This window comes from Artibeus jamaicensis, unplaced genomic scaffold, assembly GCF_021234435.1.
Source record: "Artibeus jamaicensis isolate MK-2021 breed Jamaican fruit bat unplaced genomic scaffold, CSHL_Jam_final scaffold_474, whole genome shotgun sequence".
Classification (NCBI taxonomy): domain Eukaryota; kingdom Metazoa; phylum Chordata; class Mammalia; order Chiroptera; family Phyllostomidae; genus Artibeus; species Artibeus jamaicensis.
The window spans coordinates 42,582,234-42,609,474 of NW_026522046.1; the positions used below are offsets into that span (position 1 = coordinate 42,582,234).

At 53.6% G+C, this 27,241-nt stretch overlaps 1 protein-coding gene across 3 annotated transcripts in view; it reads left to right on the forward strand.

Annotated features, from left to right (window-relative positions):
* PRDM15 (PR/SET domain 15) overlaps positions 1-23,476 on the forward strand; it is a 64,227-nt gene extending 40,751 nt beyond the window's left edge. For 2 of the 3 annotated variants that reach the window (XM_053657882.1, XM_053657884.1), the window contains 9 exons: positions 460-623; positions 1,465-1,544; positions 1,839-1,958; positions 11,979-12,110; positions 13,214-13,297; positions 13,677-13,852; positions 17,480-17,560; positions 18,986-19,195; positions 20,107-23,476. In XM_053657882.1, the coding sequence (XP_053513857.1) occupies positions 460-623; positions 1,465-1,544; positions 1,839-1,958; positions 11,979-12,110; positions 13,214-13,297; positions 13,677-13,852; positions 17,480-17,560; positions 18,986-19,195; positions 20,107-20,586 (1,527 nt within the window). In that variant the 3' untranslated portion in view covers positions 20,587-23,476. The remainder of the gene's footprint in view (positions 1-459; positions 624-1,464; positions 1,545-1,838; positions 1,959-11,978; positions 12,111-13,213; positions 13,298-13,676; positions 13,853-17,479; positions 17,561-18,985; positions 19,196-20,106) is intronic. The other variant, XM_053657883.1, reaches the window with a different exon arrangement.
* Positions 23,477-27,241: the final 3,765 nt, after the last annotated feature.

A 27,241-nucleotide genomic window follows, 5' to 3' on the forward strand; every position in this document is an offset into this window, starting at 1 on the left:
CCCTGGGCTCCATTTTCAGCAGCTTGCCATACGAGCCGTGGTCCCTGCTAGGGGCTTGGCTGCTTGGGAAAGCGCAAGGCATACCCTGTTGAGTACAGGTGCCCATGTTCCCTGTGAGCACTGGCACCTGTGTGCTCATTTGGGCACCTGGCCCTGCACCTGCCTCAGGCAGGGGTGAGAGACAGGGAGGTCAGGTGGGTGGAGAGGAGGTGCGGTCAGGGTGCAGCTGGTCTGGAGAGGAGGCTGTGAGGCCAGGACATGCCAGGGGGCCCAGGAGGGGCTGGGGTCTACTCCCCATGTCCTTCTGCTGTAGGTTGGCTCTGCCCCTGCCAGTCCCCTCTGCACCTGTCAGGGTGACGGGCTGTCACGGGCATCGCTGTGCCCTGGTGGGTGGCAGTGCGTGCTGAGCTGCGGGGGCCGGGCTGTGCTCTGGGTGAGCCGTGGTGGGCTTGTCCACAGCTCACCTTCGGCCGTGGGAAGGAGTACCTGAAGCACATCATGGAGGTGCACAAGGAGAAAGGCTACGGCTGCAGCACCTGCAACCGGCGCTTCGCCCTGAAGGCCACCTACCACGCCCACATGGTCATCCACCGCGAGAACCTGCCAGACCCCAACGTGCAGAAGTGAGGACCCCGGGGCTGTGGGCTGCAGCACTGGGTGGGGGCGCTGGAGTGGGCCAGTCCGTCTGCTCTGCGAGCCCCAGCTGGGTCCCCATTGATCCTGTTCTCCGCTCCTCCTGCCCTGGGCCCACATACACCCCTGCCAGGACTCTGTGTGACCAGCCACATTCCAGGCCTGTGGAGCCACCAGAAGAAGCCCTTCCCCCAGTGATTAGGGTCCCTGACTGGCAGCCCCATGTCTGGCTGCATCCCAGAGTCGGTGCCCCGAGGCCAAGTGAGTGACTAAGTGGACTGGTGGAGGCTGCAGTAGCCAGCTCGAGCCGCCACAGCCTACGGCCGCAGACTGGGCGGCAGGAACAGCAGGACTGTGCTGTCCCAGTTCCCGAGGCCAGAGTCTGAGATCCCCACGCTGCAGGCTGCTTCCCTCGGGCGGCTGTGAGGAAATCTGCTCCAGGGCCCTGCCCTTGCCTCCCATTTGGCCGTCTCCCTGTGTCCTCATAGTCGTCCCTGTTACCCAGGTCCCTGTCCAAATCTCGCCTTTTCATGAGGACGCCAGTCGTACTGGATTGGGCCCTACTCCAGGGACCTCGTGTTCTCCTACTCCCTTGTTAAGGCCCAGCCTCCAGATCCAGTCACCTTTCGGGGAGTTGGGGTTACGGCACGGACATGGGTTGAGCGGGGGTCACATGAAGCCCCTGATAGCCCTAGAATCTTTGTGTCCGGGGCCATCTCCATCGGACCTTTTCGGTCCCACCTTTGCCGATCGTGGTGCTCAGGAAAGGTGTCCCTGCTGCGGCCGGTCCCTGCCTCTGTGGGCCACCCTGAGGCTGTGGTCTGGTTCCAGGTACATTCACCCTTGCGAGATCTGCGGGCGGATCTTCAATAGCATCGGGAACTTGGAGCGGCATAAACTCATCCACACCGGTAGGTGAGCCCTCAGGACCCGGGGCCTGGAGCTGGCCTGGCGCACTGGCCTTCTCTGCGGAGCAGTCCTGCATCGTCCCCTCCCGCCTCGTTCTTCTTTCCCCGGCTTCTCCCGTCCTGGCCACCTCGTCCACTCCCAGCACAGCCTCTCCCTGCTCGTCACCCCTGCAGTCCTCGGATGCCTCCTTGTTTCCAGCTGCAGGGGGGCTGCCTTCCCTCCCGGTTACTGCCTTTGTGCTGTGACCATGGATGCGGGTCTCACGGGCTTCAAATTTGGATCCGTTTGTTTGTAAGGTGTGAAGAGCCACGCCTGCGAGCAGTGCGGGAAGTCCTTTGCCAGGAAGGACATGCTGAAGGAACACATGCGCGTGCACGACAACATCCGGGAGTACCTGTGCGCCGAGTGCGGGAAAGGTAGGTGTGGGGCTGGGCGCCGGGGCCACAGGTGTGCCAGGTGGAGCTCTAACCGGAGGGTGTGCGAGAACTGGCACGTCAGCGCGAGGGGTCACCACGGCCATCAGAGGGAGCCCAAATGAGAGGGCAGCATTAAATGAGGGACCTAAAACAAACACGGACATGAAGAATTCAAGGCACAGGCTGCTTTAAAAGCGGGGAAATAGTACAACATGTACTTGTTTGAAATACCAAACAGTTCTAAGAATCGCCATGCGGTCTAAGCGTAGACTCGGCTGTGAACTGCTGCCGAGTACAACCCACTAGGCGCTAAGACGGTGATTTGCTCTGACCGGTGAGCACCGTGACCTGTGTTTAATCAGGTGAAATTACTTAACTAATAAGCCTATTCATAAACTATCTCCCAGTAAGTGATATTTAAAAACAGATAACCCCAGTACATGGTATGATTTTAATCCACTTCTGATTTTAAAAAACCACCACAAGGACCCAGAGCCCTTGCTCAGGGGCCCCTTCTTTGTCCCCTTCCAGCAGCCGCAGCGTGCAGAGCAGCAGGCCCGCCCTCCTTCAGTAAAGTTACCCGCTCTGCCATTAGGTCTGGGTGAAGTTCTGTGTTCCATGGAGATTCCTTTTCCTTTCTTAAGTTGAGACATAGCTGACCTGCCACGTTGTGTAGGTGTGACGCGTGCATCGATGCAGCTGTAAACGCAGTGCGGTTGCTACAGTGCGGTTGGGTAACCCCTCCGCACATCCCATGTTTATTGGCATTTCGCTTTGTGTGGAGGCCGGTTCAGGTCTGGGCTCTTAGCAGCTCTGCGGTTTAGTGTAACCGTGTGGACAACAGACGCCACGCTGAGCGTCCCATCTCCAGAACCGGCTCGTCTGCTCTTCGTGCCTTAAACCACCTCTCCCTGGTCCCCCCCACCCTACTCTGCTTTCACAAGTTTTGTTTTTCAAGAATCCACATAGAAGTTTTTTGTTTTTTTTTAAACTTTTTAAAAATTTTATTTATTCATCTTCAGAGGGAAGGCAAGGAGAGAGGGAGAGAAATGTCAATGTGTGGTTGCCTCTCGTGCGTCCCCTGCTGGGAACTGGCCTGCAGCCCAGACATGTGCCCTGACTGGGAATCGAACCGCGATACTCTGGTTCGCAGGCCCGCACTCAACCCACTGAGCTACACCAGCCAGGAAGAATCCACATAGAAGTTATACATAGTATTTGTCTTTCTCTGTTGGACTTACCTCACTTAACATAATGCCTTTAACATCCATCCACGTTGTTGCAAATGGCAAGATTTCCTTCTTTCTCGTGGCTGAAGAATACTCGTTGTGTAGATCACACCTTTTTTATTTATTCATCTGTGACGGACCCTTGGGTTGTTTTCTTTCTTGGCCATTGTGGCGAATGCAGCGGTGAACATGGGGATGCAGCTGTCTCTTCAAGACTCTGATTCTGTAGACGTACCCAGAGCAGGGATTGCTGGATCATATGGTGGTTCAGTTGTCGATCTTTTGAGGAACTGCCATTCTGTCTGCCCCAGCGGCCGCCCTGATTCTCATTCCCACCAGCAGTGCCCGAGGGCTCCCTTTCTCTCTCTCTTTCTTTTGCTATTGAGCTGTACAAGTTCCTTATCGTGTCTCTTATTCAGTGTACGGTTTGTGACCATGTGTCTGGCCCTGTAGGTTGTCTTCCTGGTGGTTTCCCGTGCTGTGCAGGGCTCTTTAGTTTAATGCCGCACGTTTGCTTTAGTGTTTGTTGTCTGTGCTTTTGTGACTTAGCCGAGCAGTCATTGCCTCAACCAATGGCAAGGGTCTTGTAGCCTGTGTTTCCTTTCAGGAGTTTTATGTTTTGGGTCTTACGTTGAAATCTTTGATCCATTTGAGTTCATCTTTGTTTGAGTGGCGTAAGATGGGCGTTTACTTTTCTACATGTGGCAACCCAGTTTTCCCAGCACCATTTATCCAAGGGGCTGCCTTCTCCCCATTGTGTGTTCTTGGTGCCCTTGTCACAAGTTAGTTGGCTGTTTTGGGAAGGGTTTATTTCTGGGCTCTCTATTCTATTCTGTGGATCTATATGCCTCTTTTTATGCCAGTACCATGCTGTTTTGATTACTGTAGCTCTGTGATATGTATTATAATGCATCATGTATAGTGATGTCTCCAACTTCGTTCTTTCTCAGAATTGCTTTGGCTACTTGGGGCTTTTTGTGGTTCTAAACCAATTTTAGAGTTGTCTGTTTCGGTGGAAAATGTCATTGGAACTTTTATCAGGATTGCATTGAATCTCTAGCTTGCTTTGGCTGGTCTGAGTATTTTTACCATATTAATTCTTCTAATTCATGAACATGGGATATCTTTCCATTTATTTGTGTTCTCTTTGATGTCTTTCATCAATGTGTTACAGTTTTCAGTATACAGGTCTCTCACCTCCTTGGTTAAATATATTTCTGAGTGTTTTATTGTTTTCAATACTATTGTAAATGTGATTGCTTTCTTAATTTCTCTTTTATATAACTTGCTGTTAGTGTATAGAAATGCAACTGATTTCTGTATATTGATTTTATACTCTACAACTTAATTCATCTATTATTTCTAACAGCATTTTATTTTTTTGTATTTTATTTAATCTTTATTGTGTTTTTCCATTACCATTTAGTCCCCTTATACCTCCCTCCCCACAGCAGTCACCACACTGGTGTCCATGTCCGTGAGTCCTTTTTCCATTTCGCTCCGCCCCTCCAGCTCGTACCTTTGCCCCCCACCAGCTGTCATCTGCTCTCTATGTATCTGTCTCCATTTTCCTCGTTAGTTCAGTTTGTTCCTTAGAGTCCAATAGGAGTGAGATCACATGGTGTTGTCTTTCTATGACAAGCTTATGTCACTTAGCATAGTGTTCTTCAGGTCCACCCATGCTGTCACAAAAGGTAAAATTTTCTTCTTTTTTAGAAAAGAAGCCTTCTACTGGGCTGAGTAGTATTCTACTGTGTAAATGTCCCATAGTTGTTTCATCCACTCATCTGCTGATGGACACTTGGGCCGCTTCCATATCTTGGCAATTGTAAACAGCGCTGCAGTGAACATAGGAGTCTTGTGTTCTTTCCAAGTCGGTGTTCTGGATTCTTTTGTATTCCCAGAAGTGGGATCACTGGGTCAAAAGGCAAATTCATTTTTAACTTTTTGAAGTATCTTTATACTGCTTTCCACAATGGCTGCACCAATCTGCATTCCCACCAGTAGTGCAGAAGGGCTCCCCTTTCTCCACATCCTCACCAGAACTTGTTGTTGTTGATTTATTGATGATGGCCATTCTGACAGGTGTGAGATGGTGTCTCACTGTGGTTTCAGTTTGCATTTCTCTGATGATTAGTGATGTTGAACATCTTTTCATATGTCTATTGGTCATCTGTATGTCCTCCTTAGAGAAGTCACTAGTCATGTCCTCTGTCCATTTTTTAACTGGGTGGGGGTTTTTTTTTGGTGTTTTGTAAGTTCTTTATAAATTTTGGATATTAAGCCCCTATCAGATGTATTAGCGTATACGTTCTCCCATTCTGTGGGTTGTCCTTTTATTTTGTTGAAGATTCCCTTTGTTATGCAAACACTTTTTAGTTTGATGTAGTCCCAATTGTTTATTTTTTCTTTTGTTTCCCTTGCCTGGGGAGGTATATCCGGTAAAAAATGGCTACAAGCAACATCTGACATTTTGCTGCCTATGTTTTTATGGTTTTTTATCGTTTCAACTCTAACATTTAAGTCTTCGATCCATTTTTTTTTAAGATTTTATTTATCTGTAGAGGGGAAGGGAAGGAGAGAGGGAGAGAAACATCAATGTATGGTTGCCTTCATGCGTCCCCTGCTGGGAACTGGCCTGCAACCCGGTATGTGCCCTGACTGGGATTCGAACCGCGATTGTCTGGTTCGCAGGCCCGAGCTCAATCCACTGAGCTACACCAGCCAGGGCTTCGATCCATTTTCAATGTATTCTTGTGTGTGGTGCAAGGAGATCTAGTTTAATGTTTTTGCACGTATCTGATTTTCCCAACACTATTTACTGAATAAACTTTCCTTAGCTCATTGTATGTGTTTGCTTCCTTTGTTGACTATTAATTGACTATAAAGGTGTGGGTTTATTTCTGGGATCTCCACTCTGGCCCATTGTTCTGTGTGTCTGATTTTATGCCAATACCATGCTGTTCTGCTTTACTACGGCCTTATAGTTTGATGTTAGGTAGCATGATTTTTCCAACTTTGCTCTTCTTTCTCAGGATTGCTGTTGCTATGTGGGGCCTTTTGTGGTGCCATATAAATTTTCAAAATATTTGTTCCAGTTCTGTAAATACGTCATTGGAGTCTTGATAGGGATTGTGTTGAATCTATATATTGCTTTGGGTAGTACGGACATTTTCATGGTGTTAATTCGTCCTGTTCATGAACACAGTACACGCTTCCACTTATTTGCATCTTCTTCAGTTTCTTTCCTCGGTGTCTTATAATTCTCCAAATACAGGTCTTTTACATCCTTGGTTAGGTTTATTCCTAGGTATTTTATTCTTTTTTGAAGCAATTGTGAATGGGATTGTTTTCTTTTTGTTTTAAATTTATCTTTAGAAGGGAAGGGAAGGAGAGAGGGAGAGAAACATCAATGTGTGGTTGCTTCTGGTGCATCCCCTGCTGGGAACTGGCCTGCAACCCAGGCATGTGCCCTGACGGGGAATCGAACCAAGATATTTTGGTTCGCAGACCCGTGCTCAATCCACTGAGCTACACCAGCCAGCGTGGATTGTTTTCTTCATGTCTATTTCTGTTAGTTCATTATTGGCATATAAAAATGCAACTGATTTCTGGATATTAATTTAGTATCCAGCTACTTTGCTGAATTCACTTATCAGTCCTAGTAGTTTCTTGGTGGAATCTTTGAGGTTTTTTATATACAGTATCATGTCATCTGCAAATAAAGACAGTTTTTCTACTTCCTTTCTAATTTAGGTGCCTTTTAGTTCTTCTTGTCTTATTGCTGTAGTAGGACTTCCTATAAGTATTATATTGAATATGAGAGGTGAAAGTGGACATCCCTGTCCTGTTCCTGATCTTAAGAAGAATGCTTGTAATTTTTGCCCATTGAGTAGGATGCTGGCGGTGGGTTTCTGTTACATGGCCTTTATTATGTTTAGGTATTTTTCCTCTCTTCCCACTTTACTGAGAGTGTTTATCATAAATGGGTGCTGGATTTTATCAAATGCTTTTTCTGCATCTACTGATATGATCATGCGGTCTTTAGCCTTCATTTTGTTTATGTGGTGAATCACATTTATTGATTGGCGAATGTTGTACCAACCTTGCAATTCTGGAATAAATCCCACTTGATCATGGTGTATGATCTTTTTGATGCATTGCTGTATTCGGTTTGCTAATATTTTGTTGAGGATTTTATTACCTATGTTCATCAGAGATATTGGCCTATAGTTTTCATTCTTCGTAGTGCCTTTCTCCCTGGTGAAATGAGTTTGGGAGCCCCCCCTCCTCTTGAGTTTTATGAGTTCTAACGGTTTTTTAGTTGGAGTGCTTGGGGTTTTCCGAACATCAGATCATGTCGTCTCCAAACAGAGATCATTTTACTTCTTCTTGATCTGAATACTATTTCTTTCCTTGCCTATCTGCTCCCTCTGGTACTTCTAATGTTAAGTCGAATAGAACTGGTAAGAGTGGCCATCCTTGTCTTATTCCTGATCTTAAAGGAAAGGCATTTAACTTTTCACCATTAAGTATGAGGTGGGTTTGTCAGATTCGGTCTTTAGTGTGTTGAGAGGAGCATTCCTTCTGGACCCAGTTTGTGGAGCACTTTCACCATGAAAGGATGTTGTGTTTTGTCAGATGCTTTTTCTCGTCTGTTGAGGTGCCCGTATGCGTTCTATTCTTCGTTCTGTTGCTGTGCTACGCAGCACATGAGTTGATTTGCAGATGTTGGGCCCTCCTTGTATCCCAGGGGTAAATCCCTCTTGATCATGGTGAGCGGTCCTTTCAATGTGCGGTTAAACTCTGTTCGCTGATATTTGGTTGAGAATTGTACACTCACGTTTCTCAGGGATGTTGGTCTGTAGTTTCCTGGCGGTGTCTCGCTGTGCGGCCTTGGTGTCGGCGAGTGCTGCCCTGGTGAAATGAGTTTGGGGGTGTTGCCGCCTCTCGGATTTTTTTGGCAGAGTTGGAAAAGGATTGGTGTTAATTCTTTAAATGTTTGGTAGAAATCACCAGTAAAACCATCTTTTTCTATTTGGTTTTTAAAATAGAAAAGTATGAAGATAACACAGATGCCCCGTAATTCCACTCACTGGATAACCTTTCTGGTCCACTTAAGACTAGATCAAGTGTACGAGGGGAAAGAACAAACTGCAAGGAAAAGTGTGACGAAGCTTCCTTCCTCTTCCTCAGCTGCCTGTCTCCCAAAATCTCTCCCTGCACGGGCAGCGTGCAGGCTGTTTCACTGAGGAAGTAACTCGGGCGCCCGACCACGCACAAGTGGGTGTGTCCTGTGAAGTGGTTGCTGCCACCTCAGACCTCAGTTAGACTCTTCGAAAGATGCGTTGTTAATCTTTTGGTGGGAACATTTCTAGTAGTTCTGTGCCTTAGTGAGGGCCATGCCGGCCCAGCTCCCGTTGCAGCTGCAGCCAGTGCCCGAGTTCTCCCGGCCCCTGCCCCACTTGCTGCCCACCGCCCACCCTCCCCCCCAGGTCCGGAAGAGACTGCAGAGCAGCGTGGAGGTGGGGGAGGGTTGGAGGTAGACAGCCGTGGTTGGGCGTCCCTTCCAGGTGGGCAGGGAGAAACCACACCCAGGCCCGCAGCGCCCATCCCCCATCTAGCGCTGCTCAGCGGCCTGGCTGGACAGGCAGAAGGTGCCCAGGGAGGACCCTGAGGTCAGAGCTGCAGCTTATACTGCTATTTTTATATTTGAAATGTGTCGGGTGTTTAGTTTGAGGAGTTCTCTCCTGAGCCCTGCTTGCAGCGAACACCTGCGTGAATCCTCGGGCTGCCACGTTGTTTTACGTGCCTCGTAGCGTCCTCACTGTCCTTCCCCTGTCATCCCACAGCCGCCAGTGCGGGCCTGCAGACTCGATGTTTGCCTGTTCTTTCTTGCTTTTTACTTACCTGAAAACCCACCGTAGACAACTTTCCGTTTTCAGGACGGGTAGATACTGCTTAGCTTTTTCTCACAGCCTTGCCCGGATTCGGTCCTGGGCACCCTATAGGCGGACCCTGTCGCTCATGCATTAAGGGGCACTGTGTGCACAGCCTTTCACCACCACGGGTGTCTCTGGTGCTCGCGCACCGCGTTCCTTTACACTTTCCTCAGAAATTTGAGATCTGACTGGCACTTTCGGGTGAGCGGCTGTTAGAGGTAAGGAGAGTCCCATACCTGGCAGCCGGGGCCACTGTGCCTGGCCCAGTGGGTGTCCACAGGCAGCAGTGGTAGCCGAGGGTCACAGGAAGATAGCTTGTTCAAGCTCAGGACGAGTCCTGGTGAGACAGCCACATGGCCTGCAGGAACGCCAGCTAACCAGGCCTTTAGAGATGTAAAAAGGGACCCATTCCAGGTTTGGGAATTCTTTTCCTTATCTTTTAATTGATTCTAAAGAGAAGGGAAGGGAGGGAGGAGGGGAGAGGAACATTGATGTGAGCAACAAATGTTGCACGTGCCGCCCCCCCCCAGGGTCCGAACCCGCTACCCAGGCACGTGCCCTGACTGGTAATTAGACCTGCAACCTTTTGGTTTGCAGTGTGACGCCCAGCCAATTGAGCCACACCAGCTAGGGCGGGAATTCTAAGTATTTAAAAAATATCTGTTTTCCCCAAAGACGGTGGTAAATGTGATGCAGACTGAATCAAAACCACAGTATGCAGCCTTAAGGTGCCTGCCCTGCAATGGCCACCAGGTGGCAGTCGTGTGCATTTCAAAGCTGTCCTCAGACTTTATTTTCTTATTTATTTAACTGGAGAGAGAAACATGACCGTCACTAACACTGGCTGGGATGGGGAGGTCAGAGTGGGCGGTGGACTTTGTCGTCCCTTCACTCCTGACTACTTTCTGTTGTGTTTTCTAATGACCGTGTGCTATTTCTGTGATTTAGAGTAAGTTCGTTTTGGATGCCCGTGGGAGAGAGGTGCTAGTTGGGGCAAACGGCAGAGACCAGCTCCCTTCTGTTCATCCAGCCACCGGGTGCTGACCCTGCAGTGACTGCCCATCAGGGGTCAAGGCCAAGACGGCAGAGCCTGGGCGAGTGGCTGGTGCAGGGCAGAGTGTGCTTGTGTGCAGAGGCCTGCACGGCCTGTGGCGGGGTAGACGGGTTAAAACGCCGAGCTGTAGGTTCCGGCAGCCCGGGGCCTCTGCACTGGCTGTTCCCCGGACCAGGAGTGCTGTTCCCCCCACTCTGCCTGGCCACTCTCAGGGGCCCATCTGAGGGAGATCCCGTAACGCCCCCCATGAGCCAGCATCCCGGCTGTCTGGGCTCCTGCCATCTTCATAGCTTTGTCCTTCTCTTCATTCTTTCTCACGTGACACTCTGCCCTGCTTGTCTGCCCCTCCCCGGAGGAGCTGGGGACCTTGCTTGGCTCCTGCTGAGCCTCTGGCCCCTGGCGCAGTGCCGGGCCGCGGCAGGCGCTCCAGCGTCTGTAATGAACAGTGCACACCGTGAGCAGTGCGCGCTGTCGAAAGCAGTGCAGGGGTCAGGCAGGACCTGACGTTGAGTGACAGCAAGTAGCGGGGCCCCCAGAAGTGGCCAGAGTGTGCCCAGGAGTGTGGCCCCGGACGGGCAGGCTGTTGGAGAGCCATCCACCAGGTTAACGTCTTGTCACCTGTTGTTTTTTTCACTGTGAGTGCATGTGATTTTTAAACGGAAAGATGCTGCCCCGCAGTCAGGGCCAGGCCCACACATGTCCTTGCCCCCCACAGCCCAGGAGCCCCTTTCTGTGTGCACGGGACAGGCTGAGGAGGAAACGGCCTGGCAGTGCATCGGGGGCCCAGTCAGGAGCTGGGTGACGTTCCCGTCCCTGTGGACGGTGGCCGAGGGTTTCCTAGGCAACCTGGAAGGGTGCTGGTGACCCGATGAAGCCTAGAGGATTCTGTGGGCACAGGGGTCCTCCCACGGCTGTTGGTGAGGATGGTGGTAGTTGTCTGCCCCCACCACCCCCTTGCAGAGGCCAGTTCCTGGGTCAGCCTGTGGCCAGGGGATTGGATGTGTCGACTGCATGCTTGGGAACTGCTTCCCCCTGCTCCAGAGGGGCCCCGCCTGCCGCCCCGTGGCCCTCACACTGGCCCTTCCTGTGCGCCACCGCCTGCCTAGCTGGTGTCCTGGGCTAAGACCCTCAGCACCTCATTCACACCCTGCCGGCCTGGGTGGTCCCATCTCTGCCGGCCTGAGCAAGGTGGTAGCTTATGTTACTGTCTTCAGCAAAGGTTGACTTTGTGAAGTTAAGCTAAGGGTGGGTTGAAAGTTCGAGCTGAGACCATAAAGCTAGAACGTTGGTGGCTTTATTCCTGACCTTCATTACTTTTACACCAGTATCAGCAGGAAACTCCAGGAGGCTCATACTGCCCTTCCCTAATGACCTGACTGCGTCACGACCGCACACTAGGGACGTTTACTGACAGCTCTTGTTGTCCTGAGCGCTGACTGCCAGGGTGGGGTGGGCACTGCTGAGATGAGCTGTCCAGATGCTGACAGTCAATTTTAAGCACCTTCAATGGCACGACTCCCTGTCTCTCTTGGTGGGTGAGCCTTCCTGAGAGGAACCTCTAGCCCTGTCCTTCCCTGTCACCGTCCCTGCAATCCCTGAGACCCGTGTGTGCAGCACTGTGGCAGGGAGGGCGGTCCTGAGCTCAGAGTGCCTGTGCTGCACGGGGGTCCTGGGCGCTGGCACTGTGGGGGGGTCCTGGGCGCTGGCACTGTGGGGGGGTCCTGGGCGCTGGCACTGTGGGGGGGGGTCTGTGCTGCGGGTCAGCCATGGCAGCGGCCCCTGCTGTGCCCGGCAGGCATGAAGACCAAGCATGCGCTGCGCCACCACATGAAGCTGCACAAGGGCATCAAGGAGTACGAGTGCAAGGAGTGCCACCGCAAGTTCGCGCAGAAGGTCAACATGCTCAAGCACTACAAGCGGCACACGGGTGAGTCCTGGCCGGAGTGCAAGCACACGGCTAGTGCACAGCAACCGCTGTGCCTCTTGGTGGAACGACCCCGACAAGAACACCTCACGGCTTCTCACTTTCTTTAGCTCCCATTAAACCCAGGTTCCAGTGAGCTCAGAGCTCCAGGAGGCGGCTGGGTAAGCAGCTGGCGTCAGGGAAACTTCCAGTCCCCACTGGCACCGTCACTTGTGTCATTGCGTGTGTGCACTAGAGTAGGCCGCTGCCTACTCGCCAGTGCAAGTTTGGCGACACCTGCCAGTTCTGCAGGGCCCTTGCCCCTCTCAGCCGTTGCTCTGCGGGAATGTGTGCCCGGAAGTGATCACACAGGGGTCCAGAGGTGTAAACAAACTGATTTCAGATCCTGGGACGTCTTAAGTGTCTATCATTAGGGCAATGGCTAAAAAAGAATGCATCCGCTAAAAGTGATGAGATGCTGTTAGTCTGCATAGAGTTCATGGTACAACAGGCTGCATTGAAAAGCAGCCTGTGCAACATCAAATACGCGCCCATTGTTTATAAAACACTCACACATGGGTAATTTTGTACGTAAGAGGGAGTTGAGATAGACGTGAGAACAGAAGGAGGCTTACCTGCCTGGGGACTTCCCGGAGTGACATTTCTGGTGGGAGCCTTTCTGCCTTGGTTCCGTGTGCTCACCAACTGGGATCATCGGCCCAGACTGAGGGCCAATGGGAGCTCTGGGATCTAGGTCGGAGCTGATAGGCACCTAACAGTACCCACCTGAGTTCCACAAACGTGGCGTCTGCCTTCCCTTGTCGTGAGCTAGTGCAGAATGAAGCTCCCTGCCTCGGGTCCTGCTCATTCAGAGTGTCTGACATTCGGTGGGGGCCTGGCCGAAACTCAGCTGCCACCCTTTCTGAGGAAGGGACCTTGCCGCCACCTCCAGAGGGCAGCCTTTCCAAGCCACAGTTTTCCGATGACTAGAAGTGAGCGATCATGGCCTGTGACCCTTGGCAATCCGCCTTCCCCTGCAGCCTCTCCAAATGTCAGGGACCAGACACCTGCCATGCCTAGTTACAGCCCTGTGAAACCCCTGACAGTGAGTGTGCCTTTTCCCGCAGGGATTAAAGACTTCATGTGTGAGTTGTGCGGGAAGACTTTCAGCGAGAGGAACACGATGGAGACCCACAAGCTCATCCACACAGGTGAGGGGGTGTGGCCAGGGTGGGTCCCAGGGGGGCGGAGGGGATGGCTGTGTGGCCCTGTAATGTGTCTGACTGTTGGGGGATGTCTGGTGCCATCCTGCCTCAGTGGTAGCCCTCTGCCCCCTAAGCATCAGCCTGATACAGTCTCTAGATGTCTGGTCTGGGACTTTCAATCACTGGAGCAGTGACACAGCTCCGCACTCAGGGAGGGAGAAGACCAGTCATACTTGTCTCGGGCTGACCTGGGGGGCCGTCTTGGCAGCACGTGCAGGGGGAGGCACCCTCCCCGCCTGTCCTGCAGGCCTGTGACAGCCTCACTCATGGCCTGTGCTTGTCTTTTCCTCCTTGTGTGTGTGTGTGTGTGCGTGTCTGTGTGCAGTGGGCAAGCAGTGGACGTGCTCCGTGTGCGACAAGAAGTACGTCACCGAGTACATGCTGCAGAAGCACGTGCAGCTCACCCACGACAAGGTGGAGGCGCAGAGCTGCCAGCTGTGCGGGACCAAAGTGTCCACCAGGGCCTCCATGAGCAGACACATGCGGCGCAAGCACCCAGAGGTGAGCGTCCTTCTCTCCGCCCCCGCCCCGCCCTCTGCCCCGGGCATGCCCCTGCCATCCCCGGACACCGCCACCTGGCTCGTGGATCTGTCTCCCCTCGCAGACCCAGACCTCCCGGAGGCAGGGCCTGGGTCTCACGTTCCCTCTGACCGCAGGGCCGGCACGTAGGAGGGAGGCACTGAACAAGTGAGCAGAAGAGCCTCGCCTGGCGTTTGCTCAGGCTATAAATTAATTGTCCCCGGAGTTACTGCAAGACGGAAGTACAGCCCTGCCCCGTTTCCCCCATTCTTCCCTCTGGAGAGACGAATAAAATGTGCAGAACAGGGAGTGTCCAGGTGGTGTTGGGGGCCGATCTCCAGGTGGCGTTGCGGACCCAGAGGGAGAAATTGTAGAGGCAAGAAGACCTGGCTTGCCTAGAAGCTTGTACTAAAAGAAGGTCCAGGACATTAAATAATTCATCCTGCTTTAAAAAGAAGCAAACTGAAAAATAAAACTAGCAGGACGTGCAGGTAAATAGCTCTCAGATCACCGAAAGGGAAAGGCTCACCCTGCATAAAAGCAACAAAAGACCTCTCGAACAAAAACACCAGTAGATTTGACTACATAAACACCACCACACCTGGAACCGATGTAGCTAAAAGAACACGCAGAGGGCAGACTGGGAACGTGGGAGATGTCACTGCTGCTCACAGGCACCGCCTTCACTGGCAGAGGGGCAGCATTCGGTGAGAAGAACGCGCGCAATGCCACGTGTGCAGTAGGGCGGTTTGTGAGAGGGAACACGCGAGGGGAAGGAGCAGGAAGAAGCACTCATCGAGTTGAATCCCACAGACGCAGGTGCTGATGTAGCAGTGCTGTCCCCACCCACCCGCTGAGCAGGAGGGTTTTAGATTCGAAGTGACCATGTTGCTGCACGAGCCAGGCCCTCTGCGGTCGGGGTCCTCTGGGGGCAGCGTGACGTGAGGGATGATCCTCTGGGCGCCTCCATGCCACGCACGAGGAGTGGGCTGAATCAGTGTCAGCTTAGCCACATGCTTGACTCTGTGAACAGAATTCTGAATAAACCTGTGGGACGCGTGTTGTAGCAAAAGCAGGATGCGCTGCGCGAGTGTGCACAGCGCACCTCGTCCGCACCCGAGTGTCTGCAGCACTCGCCTTGACAGTGTTAGTGGGACGGGTGGGCGAGGCCAGGAAGGAAACAGCACACACAGCGTTTTCTCCCTCTGGTGAGGTCACAGGTCACGCTCTGCTCCATGCGGACACACTCCTCGGAATGACGTTAGCCACTTTTGCCGTCACAGGAGCACAGTCTGCTGCATGTGGGGGATACGTGCAGGGTCCTCGGCGCCCATGCCGGCAGGGCAGGGTCACCAGCCCTCCAGTCCCTGGAGGTGCCCGCATCCTCTGGTGCGCGGCGCTGGGGTCCCCTCGGAGCTCTCCCTGCTTTCACCCGGAGAAACAGTCCCGAGCAGGACGCCAAAGTGCCGGCACTCAGGGTGGCCCAGGGTGGGGGGGTGGCCAGGGTGGGGGGCTCCAGGCAGGCGCTGCGGACGCCTCCAGCGGCACCCCAGGAGTTGGGCAGAGCCCTTTTTTCAGCCTGCGGGTCTCTGTTCTGGGGGTTACGCGCGTGTTCGAGTCCACGTCTGCTGACTGACTGGGTGCTGCTGGGTGGAGAGAGGCCTGGCACACACAGAGGGGCTCCGCAGGGGTCTGTCCACCAAGTCCTTCTGCGGGGATAATGATCACTTCTAAATGGATCGCTCCACAAGGCTGCCTTTTGTGGCCGCGACTCAGACGGGGCAGTGCGCCCCCAGCACCCACTCCTCGCTGGGCAGATCTGGCTTCCGGAAGGGGACGACAGGCAGATGAGGAAGGGGAAAGAAAGTGCCTCGGTGACTCATCTCTCGTCAGCTTCGTCCTCGGCCCCTTCGGTCTCAAGCCGGTAGCCTGTCCTCTCTGGGCTCTCCTGGGTCGTTTCGCTGGCCTTTCATTCTATATTGGTGCGGACGAACGCATCGTCAACGCCCACTAGTGGTGAGCGGTGTGGGGCCAGCCAACCAGGGCGAGCCCCGCCCTCCTGGAGGTGCCAGTCTTGGGTGGGAGCAGAGGGAACAAGGAAGTAGGCAGGCCGTTAAGTAGTTACAGGTGATGGGGGAGGAGGCGATACCCGACGGAGAACAAGGCAGGCAGACGGTGACGGTGGGGCCGGCAGAGACCCGGGGAGAGGGTTTCTCCGCTGCTGCGGTGTGAGGCCAGCTGGGTGCTGGTGTCTGTGGGCCTCACAGCCGGCCCCACAACTGCGCGCAGGCTCAGGGCTGTGGGCCGCTGGAGGCGGACTCAGGTTCGGGTGCTGGGCATGGACGACTTCCATGTGTTCGGGATCTTTTAGACTCGATGCCGTATGACGGCTTCAGCCTGGGATTGTTGTGGTTTGAGTGAAGGTTACATTTTAAAAACTAAGGCACGCAGAAACAGTTTCCATTTACGGTCTTACCTCCTAACGAGAGTAAAGCCAGGGCACGCGTCTGTGGTTGCTGCTGTGTGGCATCAGTTTCCGGACTGTGTGACTAGGACCCTGGTGATGATGATGTTGATGATGAAGGTGGTAGGTGCGGTCGTGGTGGTGGTCATGCTGGCAGTGGTAGGAAGCACGTCAGTGGCCCCTGGCTGCTTTTCCTCGGTCTCACAGCACCCCAGTGACATGCGGGTGCTGCCGTCGGCATTCCCGTCCACCTGAAACGCGCCCCCCCTTGTTCGCTGACCTGTCAGGGACGGCGCCAGCCTGTCACCCGAAAGCTGCTTCCCCGTCGTCCTTTTTATGCAGGCCACACCCACAGTGTGGAGTCTGTGACTTTCCATCTTTGCTTTAGTTGAGCAGAAATGTAGGCACTTGCGAAGCTGGTGGGATGCGGAGCCCTACGGGCAGACTGCCGCGGTCCCCCGTCTCGTGCACCCTCCACGGCCGGTCTCCCTTTGTCAGCAGCTCACCTTCATTGCGCCCTTTTGGAGGGTTCATTCTCTCTCTGCTCACGTGTTCCATGGCCTCCCGCATGACTTGATTCACTTAACTAATCACAGTAGCAGGGACGAAAATCAGGGCAGGACCTGGTGACCGGCGGGAGGGACACGTGGGCACGTGGGAGGGAGGGAGCACAGTGAGGCGTCTGCGCCCTCAGGGCCGGGCAGTGTGGCTCCCAGAGGGAAGGTGGGGGAGAAGGTACCCACCCATGGGGAGAATTGAAGAGTAAAGTGTTTAAGGCATAAAGATCTCAGTTTTGGTAATTCCTTGTGGGACACGGATTTGAAACAAGATTCACTGAAATTTTACTGACTGAAAACACATTAGTATGGGAAAAAAAGGGGAGCAAATACAGTGTGCCCCGCTCGGGCATTGGTGGGTGGGCATGAAGTGAGGCTTAGACGGTTTCGGGGGACACCCTCCACCCGCAAGAGCATCGCAGGTGCTCGCAATGAGGGCACGCAGTACGAGGGGAGTATGGGCCTGTGTGGGATTCCGGAAGCGAGGTTCCAAGGTCAGTCCCTGGCGGAATTGGTTCGGAAACACGGGGACGCCCGTGAGGGACTACGGAGAGTTGTCCCAGCTCACCACCCTGCACTCTCCCACAGGTCCTGGCCGTGAGGATTGACGACCTGGACCACCTCCCAGAGACCACCACCATCGACGCCTCCTCCATCGGCATCGTGCAGGTGAGCACAGAGCGGCCCTGGGAGGCGCCGTCCCCCGGGACTTCCAGCCTCACACTCTGTCTTTTTGTTCCGTCTCCCCCCCAAGAGCCTTTTAGTTTCCGTAAGCTTCTAGAACTTTAAGGAATCAGCTCCTGTGATATGGAGGCTGGTAAGTTTGAACCGTGCAGGCCAGAGGACAGACTGGACACCCAGAGAAGGGTCAATGTCACAGCTGAAGCCTGAAAGCTGAGGGAGGCAGTTCCCTCCTCCTCCAGGGACCACAGTCTGTTCCAGTGAGGCCTGCACCTGATTGGATGAGGCCCACCCTGAATGTAGCGGGCGTCTGCTTTACGCAGTGTCGCCGATTTAAACGTTACTCTCACCCGCAGAACCTTCACAGCCCCTTCTGGACTGCAGTTGCACCAGACAAGTGGCCTCCTAGCCCAGCCGAGCTGGCACTGAAGGTTAACTATCGCTGATGGTTTCCAGGAAAACTTGGCGTGATTAGATTGATGAGAAGACTCACTTTAAATGTATTAGATGAACTTACTTTTTAAAGGGACTTTTAGTCAACATCCTTATAAAAATTTCCTTTTACTATAAAGAGAGCATGTCTCACTCGAAGCTATTTCGAGATCACCTGAAACCATTTCAATGGTGTTTGCAGCACGGTGCTCGGGCGCTGGCTTGGGCTGTGTGGGCACAACAAGGCCAGCGGTGCCCCGGAGGCCACTGCAGCCCTGATGCAGTGATGGCCGTGCCCTGGCGGGCTTCCTCCGGGTCTCTCTGCCACTGCATCAGATCGAGTCCTGTGGTATGGCGCCAGAGGTCCAGGAGGGGGCTGGATGGCCAGAATGGAGTGCCCTGCTGGCCACCACTGCCCACTGGCTGCTGTGACCCTGCACGAGCCCTGTGTGGGTCACAAGCCTGGCCACAGTGCCCCAGCTCCCAGAGGACTGTGGGTGGTGGGTGACACCATCTGGGATTGCCGTCATGGCTGGGCCCCATTTGCTGTCCCCAAAGGAGATGACTGTCCAGTTCTTGTGGTGAAACGCGTTTTGATCCAAGATTGATTCGGGGGGTGAGAGCCTGATGTGGAGACATTTTCAGCCTCAGGCCGAGCTTGTCAGGGTTGAAACAGTGGCTTAAAATTTTTGTTTTTTAAAATTTGTGTTTATATATATTTCAGCACAAAATATAGCTTTTAAAAATATGACTAGTAGGTACTTTGCTCCATTTAACCACAACTCCTGAAACTCCATCAGTCTTTAGAAATGCAACCAAGCAGATAAGCTGTGGTCACTCTGTTTCCTGTGGCAGCTCGGTGACCCAGGAGCCTCGCCACTGACCCCGGAGTGTGTCCGGGGCCCATGCTGGGACCAGGACTGTCACCATGGGGTCACGACCCCACTGACCCACATGGTGCTGACACTTCTTTCCCTGCAGCCGGAACTGGGCCTGGAGCAGGAGGGCTTGGCAGAAGGGAAGCCAGTGAAGGCCTCCAGGAGGAGTCACAAGAGGAAGCAGAAGCCGGAGGAGGAGGCGGGGCCCCCGGTGCCCGAGGACTCAGCCTTCAGCGAGTACTCAGAGAAGGAGCCCGCGTTCACGGGCGGCGTGGGCGACGAGACCGACTCTGCGGTACAGAGCATCCAGCAGGTCGCTGCTTCCCGTGCTGGAGTCAGGGCCCAGTGGCGAGGGGCGGGGGCGCACCGCAGGTGCTGCTTCCTTCCCTGCCTGACATGCCTGCGGGTGCCGCCAGCGCACGTCCCATTGTCCACCTCAGCATCCTTGGGGGGACCCAGAAATCGCACCTGTCACAGGGACTGGCAGCATGACCTTCTGGGTGTTAAGGAGAGCCAGCCACTCTGGCTGGGAACTGGGAGATTGTCAGTGGCCTAGGTGTGTCCCTTCGTGGAGGGCGTGGTCCCCTTGCATCTGCTGACCAGTCAGGGACAGCGGGCCTGCAAATGAAAGGAGCTATCCGGGGAGGGTCAGAGGAAGGGGAGGACGCGTGGCCTGCCAGTCTGCTTCCCCTGATGGAATCTTCCGGTGGCTCAGCCGCCATCGCTTTGGTTCGGGGCCCCCAAATCTTTCATCAGTGTGCATCTGATGCTGCGCAGACATCCGCGTTGACTTGCCCTTCCATCCTGTGCATGAGAAAGAAAGCCGCTTTCTTCGTGGCTCATCAGCGGTTGGCACTACAGAGTTGCTCATCGGCCCCGCAGCTTTCTAGTTGGGCCTGAGCAGTGAGCTTCAGAGGACTGAATGTGTAGTGAAGACGATGCTCTGTCTTTCTCACTGTGGCTTTCCTCTGACCTCCTCTAGCCAGGGAAAGAGTTTGTTTCTCATTTCTACCCAGTGGCCTCTGTGATGGCCTCTGTGCCTTGTTTCTGTTTTCACTGGAGTTGTTGTTTCAGGACAAATTAACCTGATTTGTTTGCCCAGAGGGGCTTTGCCCCTCCCCTTTGGCCATGTGATTACTCCAGCATGATAGCACCGCCCATGTCTGTTGCTCTTCATTTCACAGCGACTGTTTAACTGTTTTACATTGTCTCTGGCTCTTCCAGGTGGTGGTGACTCTCGGTGACCCAAACGTGACCACTCCATCCAGCTCAGTCGGCTTGACCAACATCACCATGACGCCCATCACCACAGCAGCCGGAACCCAGTTTACCAACCTCCAGCCAGTGGCTGTTGGACACCTCACCACCCCGGAACGTCAGCTGCAGCTGGACAACTCCATCCTGACCGTGACCTTTGATACGGTCAGTGGCTCCGCCATGTTGCACAACCGCCAGAACGACATCCAGCTGCACCCCCAGCCGGAAACTTCGAACCCGCAGTCCGTGGCCCACTTCATCAACCTGACCACCCTGGTCAACTCCATCACGCCCCTGGGGAACCAGCTCAGTGACCAGCACCCACTCACGTGGCGGGCAGTGCCACAGACTGATGTGCTGCCGGCCCCGCAGCCGCAGGCCGCCCCCGCGCCGGCAGCGCAGCCCCAGGTGCAGGCTGAGCAGCAGCAGCAGATGTACAGCTACTGAGACACCTGGAGGACTCGCAGAGGGAACCTCAGACAGGTTCCCTTGTTTCTGGTTCAGACGTGTTTGCTGGATACCAAACAGAGAAAAATCATACGTTGCAATGTAAGTGAGGTGGACTTAGTTTTTGCAGAATTATCTCCAAATCCCCCAGCAACTGTGATGGTCTGCCAGCCTGATTTGGGAAGTGACTCCTGGCAGGCCGGCTGTAGGGGCCAGCAGGTGGCAGGCGCTGGCTCAGCCAGGCCACTTGTCAGCCAGGGCTGTACCCTGCCCTGCCCCCCGCATTTCCCAGCCAGACTGGGTCTGGCATACACGGGCTTGGGGAAGCAAAACTTCGAGAGAAGCAGGAGCATCAGCGGCAAGCACTGTGCTGTCAGGAGCTGTTACCTGTCAGAACGCAGACAGTCTTCCATGTGGCACGCCAGCTACGGTGACAGCTCTCTCCTCGGGATGGCTTCTGCAAGGGAGCCGGCAGAAGCTCAAGTCACACGCGTCCCTTCTCCGACACCCGGGTTGAGTGGGCTTTGTTTCACAACTCCAGGTGGAAACCGGGGGTGAGCAGATGGTCCAGCAAGCCCGCAGCCCTCCACTGCCCTCAGGCTCGTCGCAGGCAAGGGGCACAGGAGTTCTGACTCGGGCGTAAAGGCGTCTTAGGAATTTAATTCGTGAATTGATTTTCAGGACCGTGTTTTCACTTTTTAAGGAACTTTATTTCAAGCACATGTTAGTGTATTGGAGACTCTGTAGTGGCCATGTCGTTTTTACGTTTGAACGTGCTGAAGTCATTTGCACTGTAGGACTGTCAGTCCATGTCCATCCCACGCAATGTCCCGGAGCGCAGGGCCCCACCGTTGTGTGTGGCGAGGTGGCGCCTTGCTGTCTCCGCTCCGTGGCACCTGCGGCGTGGATGCCTTGCCGCCACATGTGTTCGTTGTGACCGGGACTCGCCAAAGTCCTCTGAACTGAAGAACGGGGAGGAAATTCACCTTTCTTTCTGGTTCAACTTTAATCCCAAAGGTCGGTGTGGTTACAGACCACTTTTCCGTGACTGCTGAGTAAGCTGGGAAAGCCTCGCTTTCCTGAACTGTGGTGGAGCCGCCATGTCCCCCGGGCAGCGACGCCAGCAGAGGTTCGTTCACCGGGAGCAGTGTCGATACCCCTATGAGTGTGCCGAGAGACAGCCAGCCCGCTCCCCTGGGGATGCCGCTGCCGTGTGTGTGTGTGTGTGTGTGTGTGCGCGCACACGCGTGCGGCTGAAACACACAGGAGCCAGCCGCCTGCTGTGCAGCTAGGAACACAGAAAGAAGTGTGATTTTTTTTCACTCCCCTGATGTTTTTTTTTAACGACGTCTAAAACGAAATGATAAATTTGCCTTATTTTGTCCTTGATTGCTCTTTGTCCCCGACCCCGCACGACGTGGGAGGCCGTCTTGAAGAAACACTGAGTACGAGTCAGTAGTGGGTGAGCAAGGCCGGAGTGACCTGACATTGCCAACCAGGCTAAGGACGATTTGTTATGCAAGAGGATTTTCTCAGCACTTCACTTTGTTCCAACGTGGAAGATGTGAGGGCAGGGCTAGGGTTTGTTCTGTGCAATACACGCCTTCGAGACCCGAGGAGCGCCCTCTCCCAGGCGGCCCGGGAAGGGGGCGTCCAAGGTCCCGTCCCTCACACGGCTCGTTCACACACTCGCGGCTCTCACCTCCGATGAACTAATTGTGGGAGATTGTTTGACTTTTTAATTTATGATAATTATTTTTATGTTATTTATGTATATAATTAACTGCTTTTTACATAATAGATTCGTCAAAGGGATTTTGGTGAGGGGTGATAGGTTTTCTAAAATATTGTCTCCATTCTCCAACTAGAAGGGGCCAGGTGTCTGCAGAGTCATCCAGAACGCCAGGGGTGCCTGAAGTCTGTTTTTAATCACTGACAATTTCTTTTTTGCATTTGCAGAATAGAAAGTGTGGATGACCAACTAAGAAAATCCAAACATGATTGATTAAACACCCGTTATTTATCTTTTATTCTTCTTCCCTATGAAATAAAGGCCTTTTAAATCACAGTTTTATTTTTTTAAAAAAGTTGTTTTTGTGCCAAGAGTAAGAATGCATTAAATGTTTTTAAGGAACCTAATTTACGTTATGTGGCCCAGTGAACAACCTCTGTTTATTTAAATAACGGATGCATAAGAATCCTTCTTGTTACAGTAAGTGAGAACTCCAAATAAAAATGAAATTTACTCCCAAGTTTCCCGTGGATGTGTTTGGCCTTCTTGGGGTGACTGTGTCGGGCAAAGTGGCGTCAACTTCTTGTCTGCAGGCAGCTGCTCTGGGTTCGAGAAGCCGGGGAGCAAGAACACCGGGTCCTGCCCAGCCACGTGTCATTGCCTCCGGGTTCTTCTGCGCCGTTGTCCCTGTCTGCTGGCGGAAATGTTGACGTTTTCAACTGAGCCCAGGTGCGCAGCTGCGTCCATGAGAAGAAACCAGATCAAGCCTCTGTGGCCACCGGGCTCTGTGAATCCATCTTGGTTTTTCTGAATTAGTCAATCAGGAGAATGTGTTTCGGGCCTGTGACTTCGTAACGTTGTGCAGTTCTGGGCCACTGGCGACGTGGAGCTTGCCCAGCTGCACCCCAGTTCAGACGCCTGCGTTTGTCCGAGCTCCGTGGCCAGGAGGGGACTGTCTCTGGGATGTGTTCTCAGGGCCAGGGGCCACCTCCCTGGGTGCCACAGGAAACGGCTTTGGAGGTAGAAGATCTGGGCGTGGGAGGCAGATTCACGGACTTGGCTCGTTTTCTTTTCTGGCTACCACGTCCAAAGGTGGAAAGCTCGTGGCTTCCCTGCTGGAGGCAGTTAGTGACTTTTGAAAGGTGATAAGATTGGAGAAGTTGGGTATATTTCATGTCTTATCAGTTTGTTTAATGACAAATAAAAGGTGCTGTGACCTGTGTTTTTCAATCACTGGCCCTCTCTCAAACTGCCTTTTCCAAGTAATTGATTGATTTTGTGCATTTCGAGAACAGTTGCATTTCCTGTTGCCAGCAATGACATTTTGACTTCTCTGCAGTCTGGAACCCGCACAATGCTTGGATCACTTGAAATGTTCAGTGAGGTCTCTGAAGCTTTCCCCGCAGTTCGATTCCCAGCCCGGGCACATGCCCAGCTTGCAGGTTTGGTCCCAGGCCGGGGTGCGTCCGAGAGGCCATCAATCAGAGTTTCTCTCCCTCCCCCTCTCTCTGAAATCGATAAGCCTGTCCTCGGGCGATGATAGAAGTGAGGATAGGCACAAGGAAATAGGAGTAGTCAGAGGGGGAAACTTAGTTCCGGCACTTCTTTGGGCCGGTGGTCTGGAAGGAACCCTTAAGGATCAAATATTGTATACTCTGATTTGTTAGGATGGCCAGTTTAAAGTAATGAGACACCTGAAATTTCATCCAACCTATTAAGGACTTGAGCTCAAAATGTTGCCGTAGACACTTGAGTCATACTGTCCACAGCATCAGGTGGGGGCTGATCTGGCCACATCCCACACACTGAGCACCTCCTCGCAAGCCAGGCCTGCGTGGTTCCCGCACGCGGTCAGCCTTCAGGAGCTTCCACAGGGAGTGGCGGCGGCGGGTGCTGTTCATCCACTCGGCTCATCCACACCCTGTGCTGCTGGTGAAGTCGGGTCTCCAGGGAGCGGCGCACTCCACCGGCAGCCATGTGCCGCACCCACCCACGCACTGTCCCTTCTCCCGCATTAGAAACCAGTTCCAACAGAGAAGGGGGGTGGCTGGGCCACTGGCTGCTTCCTCTCCTCAGTTTTTGTGTCTGGCTCCAGCACATCAATATCAAAGGGGTCCTTGTTTTGCACTGTCAGTGATGTGATGACTCGTGGGGTGATGCAGCCAGCGCAGTTGTCCAGATGGGGCCACAGTTGCCCAGACAGAGCAGGCTGGGCCCAGCACCCCCGCCCAGCCCCGCTCCCCATGGAGCTGAGGCTTCGCATCCACACGCCACAGTCCCGGGGGCAGGTGGCGGGTGTTCCCAGAGGACACCTGAAGTGCCTTGCTCCACACCCACCTGCCTGGGAGCCACGCGGCCTGCTCTCCCCGTGGACAGACGGGTCAGCTTCCCACAGTTGCTCTGAAAAGCGGGAAACACATGGGGGAAGGTGTCCTTTCCACAGCACATAGGCCCACCTACGTTTTTTGGGGTTTTTTTTTTTTTTGAGATTTTATTCATCTTTAGAGGGGAAGGAGAGAGGGAGAGAAACATCAATGTATGGTTGCCTCTGGTGTGTCCCCTGCTGGGAACTGGCCTGCAACCCAGGCATGTGCCCTGACTGGGAATTGAACCGTGACCCTCTGGTTTGCAGGCCCGCGGCCTACCTATGTCTTAATAGAGAGCCCAGCCGAGCACACTTCCCCGGAAGGGGGAGAGTGGAGAACCCACACACACTCTGCACCTGCGACGTGAGGCCTGTCTCACTCAGGGATGTCCAGCTCCTCCTGAACGCTGCTGAGTCACCACCTCGTGTGACAATCTGGAGTGTGACCTGGGCTCCAGAGCATCTCTCCTGTCCTGAGTTTCGCCCACAAAGATGGGACCTTTAGCAGGTGAGTAGGCGGCCCTCATGAATGGGGTCAGCGCCCTTCCGAAGGAGACCCCAGAAAGCTCCCTGCCCCCGCCCCCAGGGAGGGCAGCGGGAAAGCGGGCCTTCACCAGACACGACATCTGCCGACACTTTGATCTTGGACTTCCAGCCTACAGAAGTGTGTAGAAAGACATTTGGGGTAATTTTTAATAAGCCACCCAATCGATGGTAACCTGCGACAGCAGCCCGGCCGAGGGACTGAGTGTGTATGCACGTGAGTGTGCGTTAAACGCACAAGTTCGCCGGTGTCGGTTTGTGCGTCTGCCCCCTCGTCAGCGTACCAAGTGTGCCGTTTTTGAAGGTGGGCTTCCTTTCCCTGCGCAGAGCACCCCCGAGGTCTGCCCAAGCTGTTTGCTCCCTCTGAGTGCGGACTCTGTGGTGCGAGGTACCCCAGGTTGTTGAGCCCCTCCCCCACTGAAGGGCTTTTTGAGTTGTTTCCAGTTCGGGGCCGTTGTGTATAAAAGCTGCTACAAACACTGGTGAATTCACATTTTGGGGGACGTAAGTCTCCATTTCTGTAGGATGAGTCCCCAGGATGAGTGGGGTGAGTGAACTGAAGGGTCAGCGTGTGGATTCATCCGGGGAACGGCTGTGGACCAGCCCGGCAGCCGGCGTCAGGTCGTCTCCGTGTGGTTTGTATTTTCCATGTAACTGGCGTCTTACGGTACCGAGGCGGTGAGACATATTCACGCTGCCGTCTAAGGGCAGAACTTCAAGTCTGAGATCCTGGCTTCGGGGAATTGGAAAAAGAGTGGGTCCCTCTCAGGCGCACGGCAGAAAGGAAGGGCACCCGCTACCTTTGACGTCAATCTGTGTTAACAATGTTTTTCCTAAGTGTTGGGAGAAACAGACTTCATGTCTCCCAAAGCTTTGAAGCACTGAAAACAAAAAGCTCCCCATTTGTTAAATCCAGTTGGAATCAGCACTTGAAATCTCTAAGTCTTCCCAAGACCTTTGCAAATCCTGACCTAGTGTGAGGCACCCAGGCAGCCGTCTTTCCTACCCTGCTGTCCCGGGACTTCCCACACCAGGCTGTTGGAGTCTTGGTGGATGAAATAAAGGAACAATGGAAGTTTCCAAACAATGCCACAGCGACAGCAGTTACCATGTCTCATATTCTTAGTACCCCAGTGTCCCTAGCAAAGATCTCTTTTACTGCACTTGGTTATTTTTTTGTAGTTTGGACGTCAGATGTTCTGGTCCTTTAGCCTCCAAGAGCTGAAACGTGTGTGACTCAATTGGCAGCTCTTAGGTGCATCATGGAAGCAGCAGTAAACATCTGTAACAGAAACAAACCGGCCTTGAATGCCCAGCTCATCTCGGGTTAGAGTAAGAAGAGTGATAGCTTCCGGAAGGGCCTCCTAGGACTTGAGCTCAGCTGGTCCCCTGCCGAGTCCTGAGTGGCTGTCATCTCCTAGTGAGATGACATGGGCTTTCTCAGCTGACGGGGAGCCTTGCTGCCGGGAGCTCCTACACACCACCATCTTCGTGAATCCGTGGTGCCCTGTTTGTGGAGCTGGGTCTCTTCCCTTGTGTGGAGAAGAGTGTCGGCACTTTTAGAGAAGCTGTGACTTTTCAGGAGCCGCCAGCCCCCTACTTGGGCCAGACAATTTTTTTCAGGAAAAGAACACCGACAAGGTTGCCCTACCTGGTGTGGCTCAGTGGACTGAGTGCCAGTGGATTGACCGAGAACCAAAGGGTCGCTGATTTGATGCCCGGTCAGGGCACATGCCTGGGTTGCCGGCCGGGTCCCCAGTAGGGGGCGCTCAAGAGGCAAGTACACATTGATGTTCCTCTCCCTCTCTTTCCCCTCTCTCTAAAAATAAATAAATAAATAAAATCTTTAAAAGAAAAAGAACGTCAAGGTAGACAGCCACGTGAAGGGATGTTCTCAGTCTCCTGGTGGAGAGCACCCCACCAGGATTCGTCAGGACGTTCCCCAAACGGCCAGCATCTAAATGTGATGCCAGTGAGTGTGGAGACTGCTTTTCTGACCGGAGACCTAAAAGCAA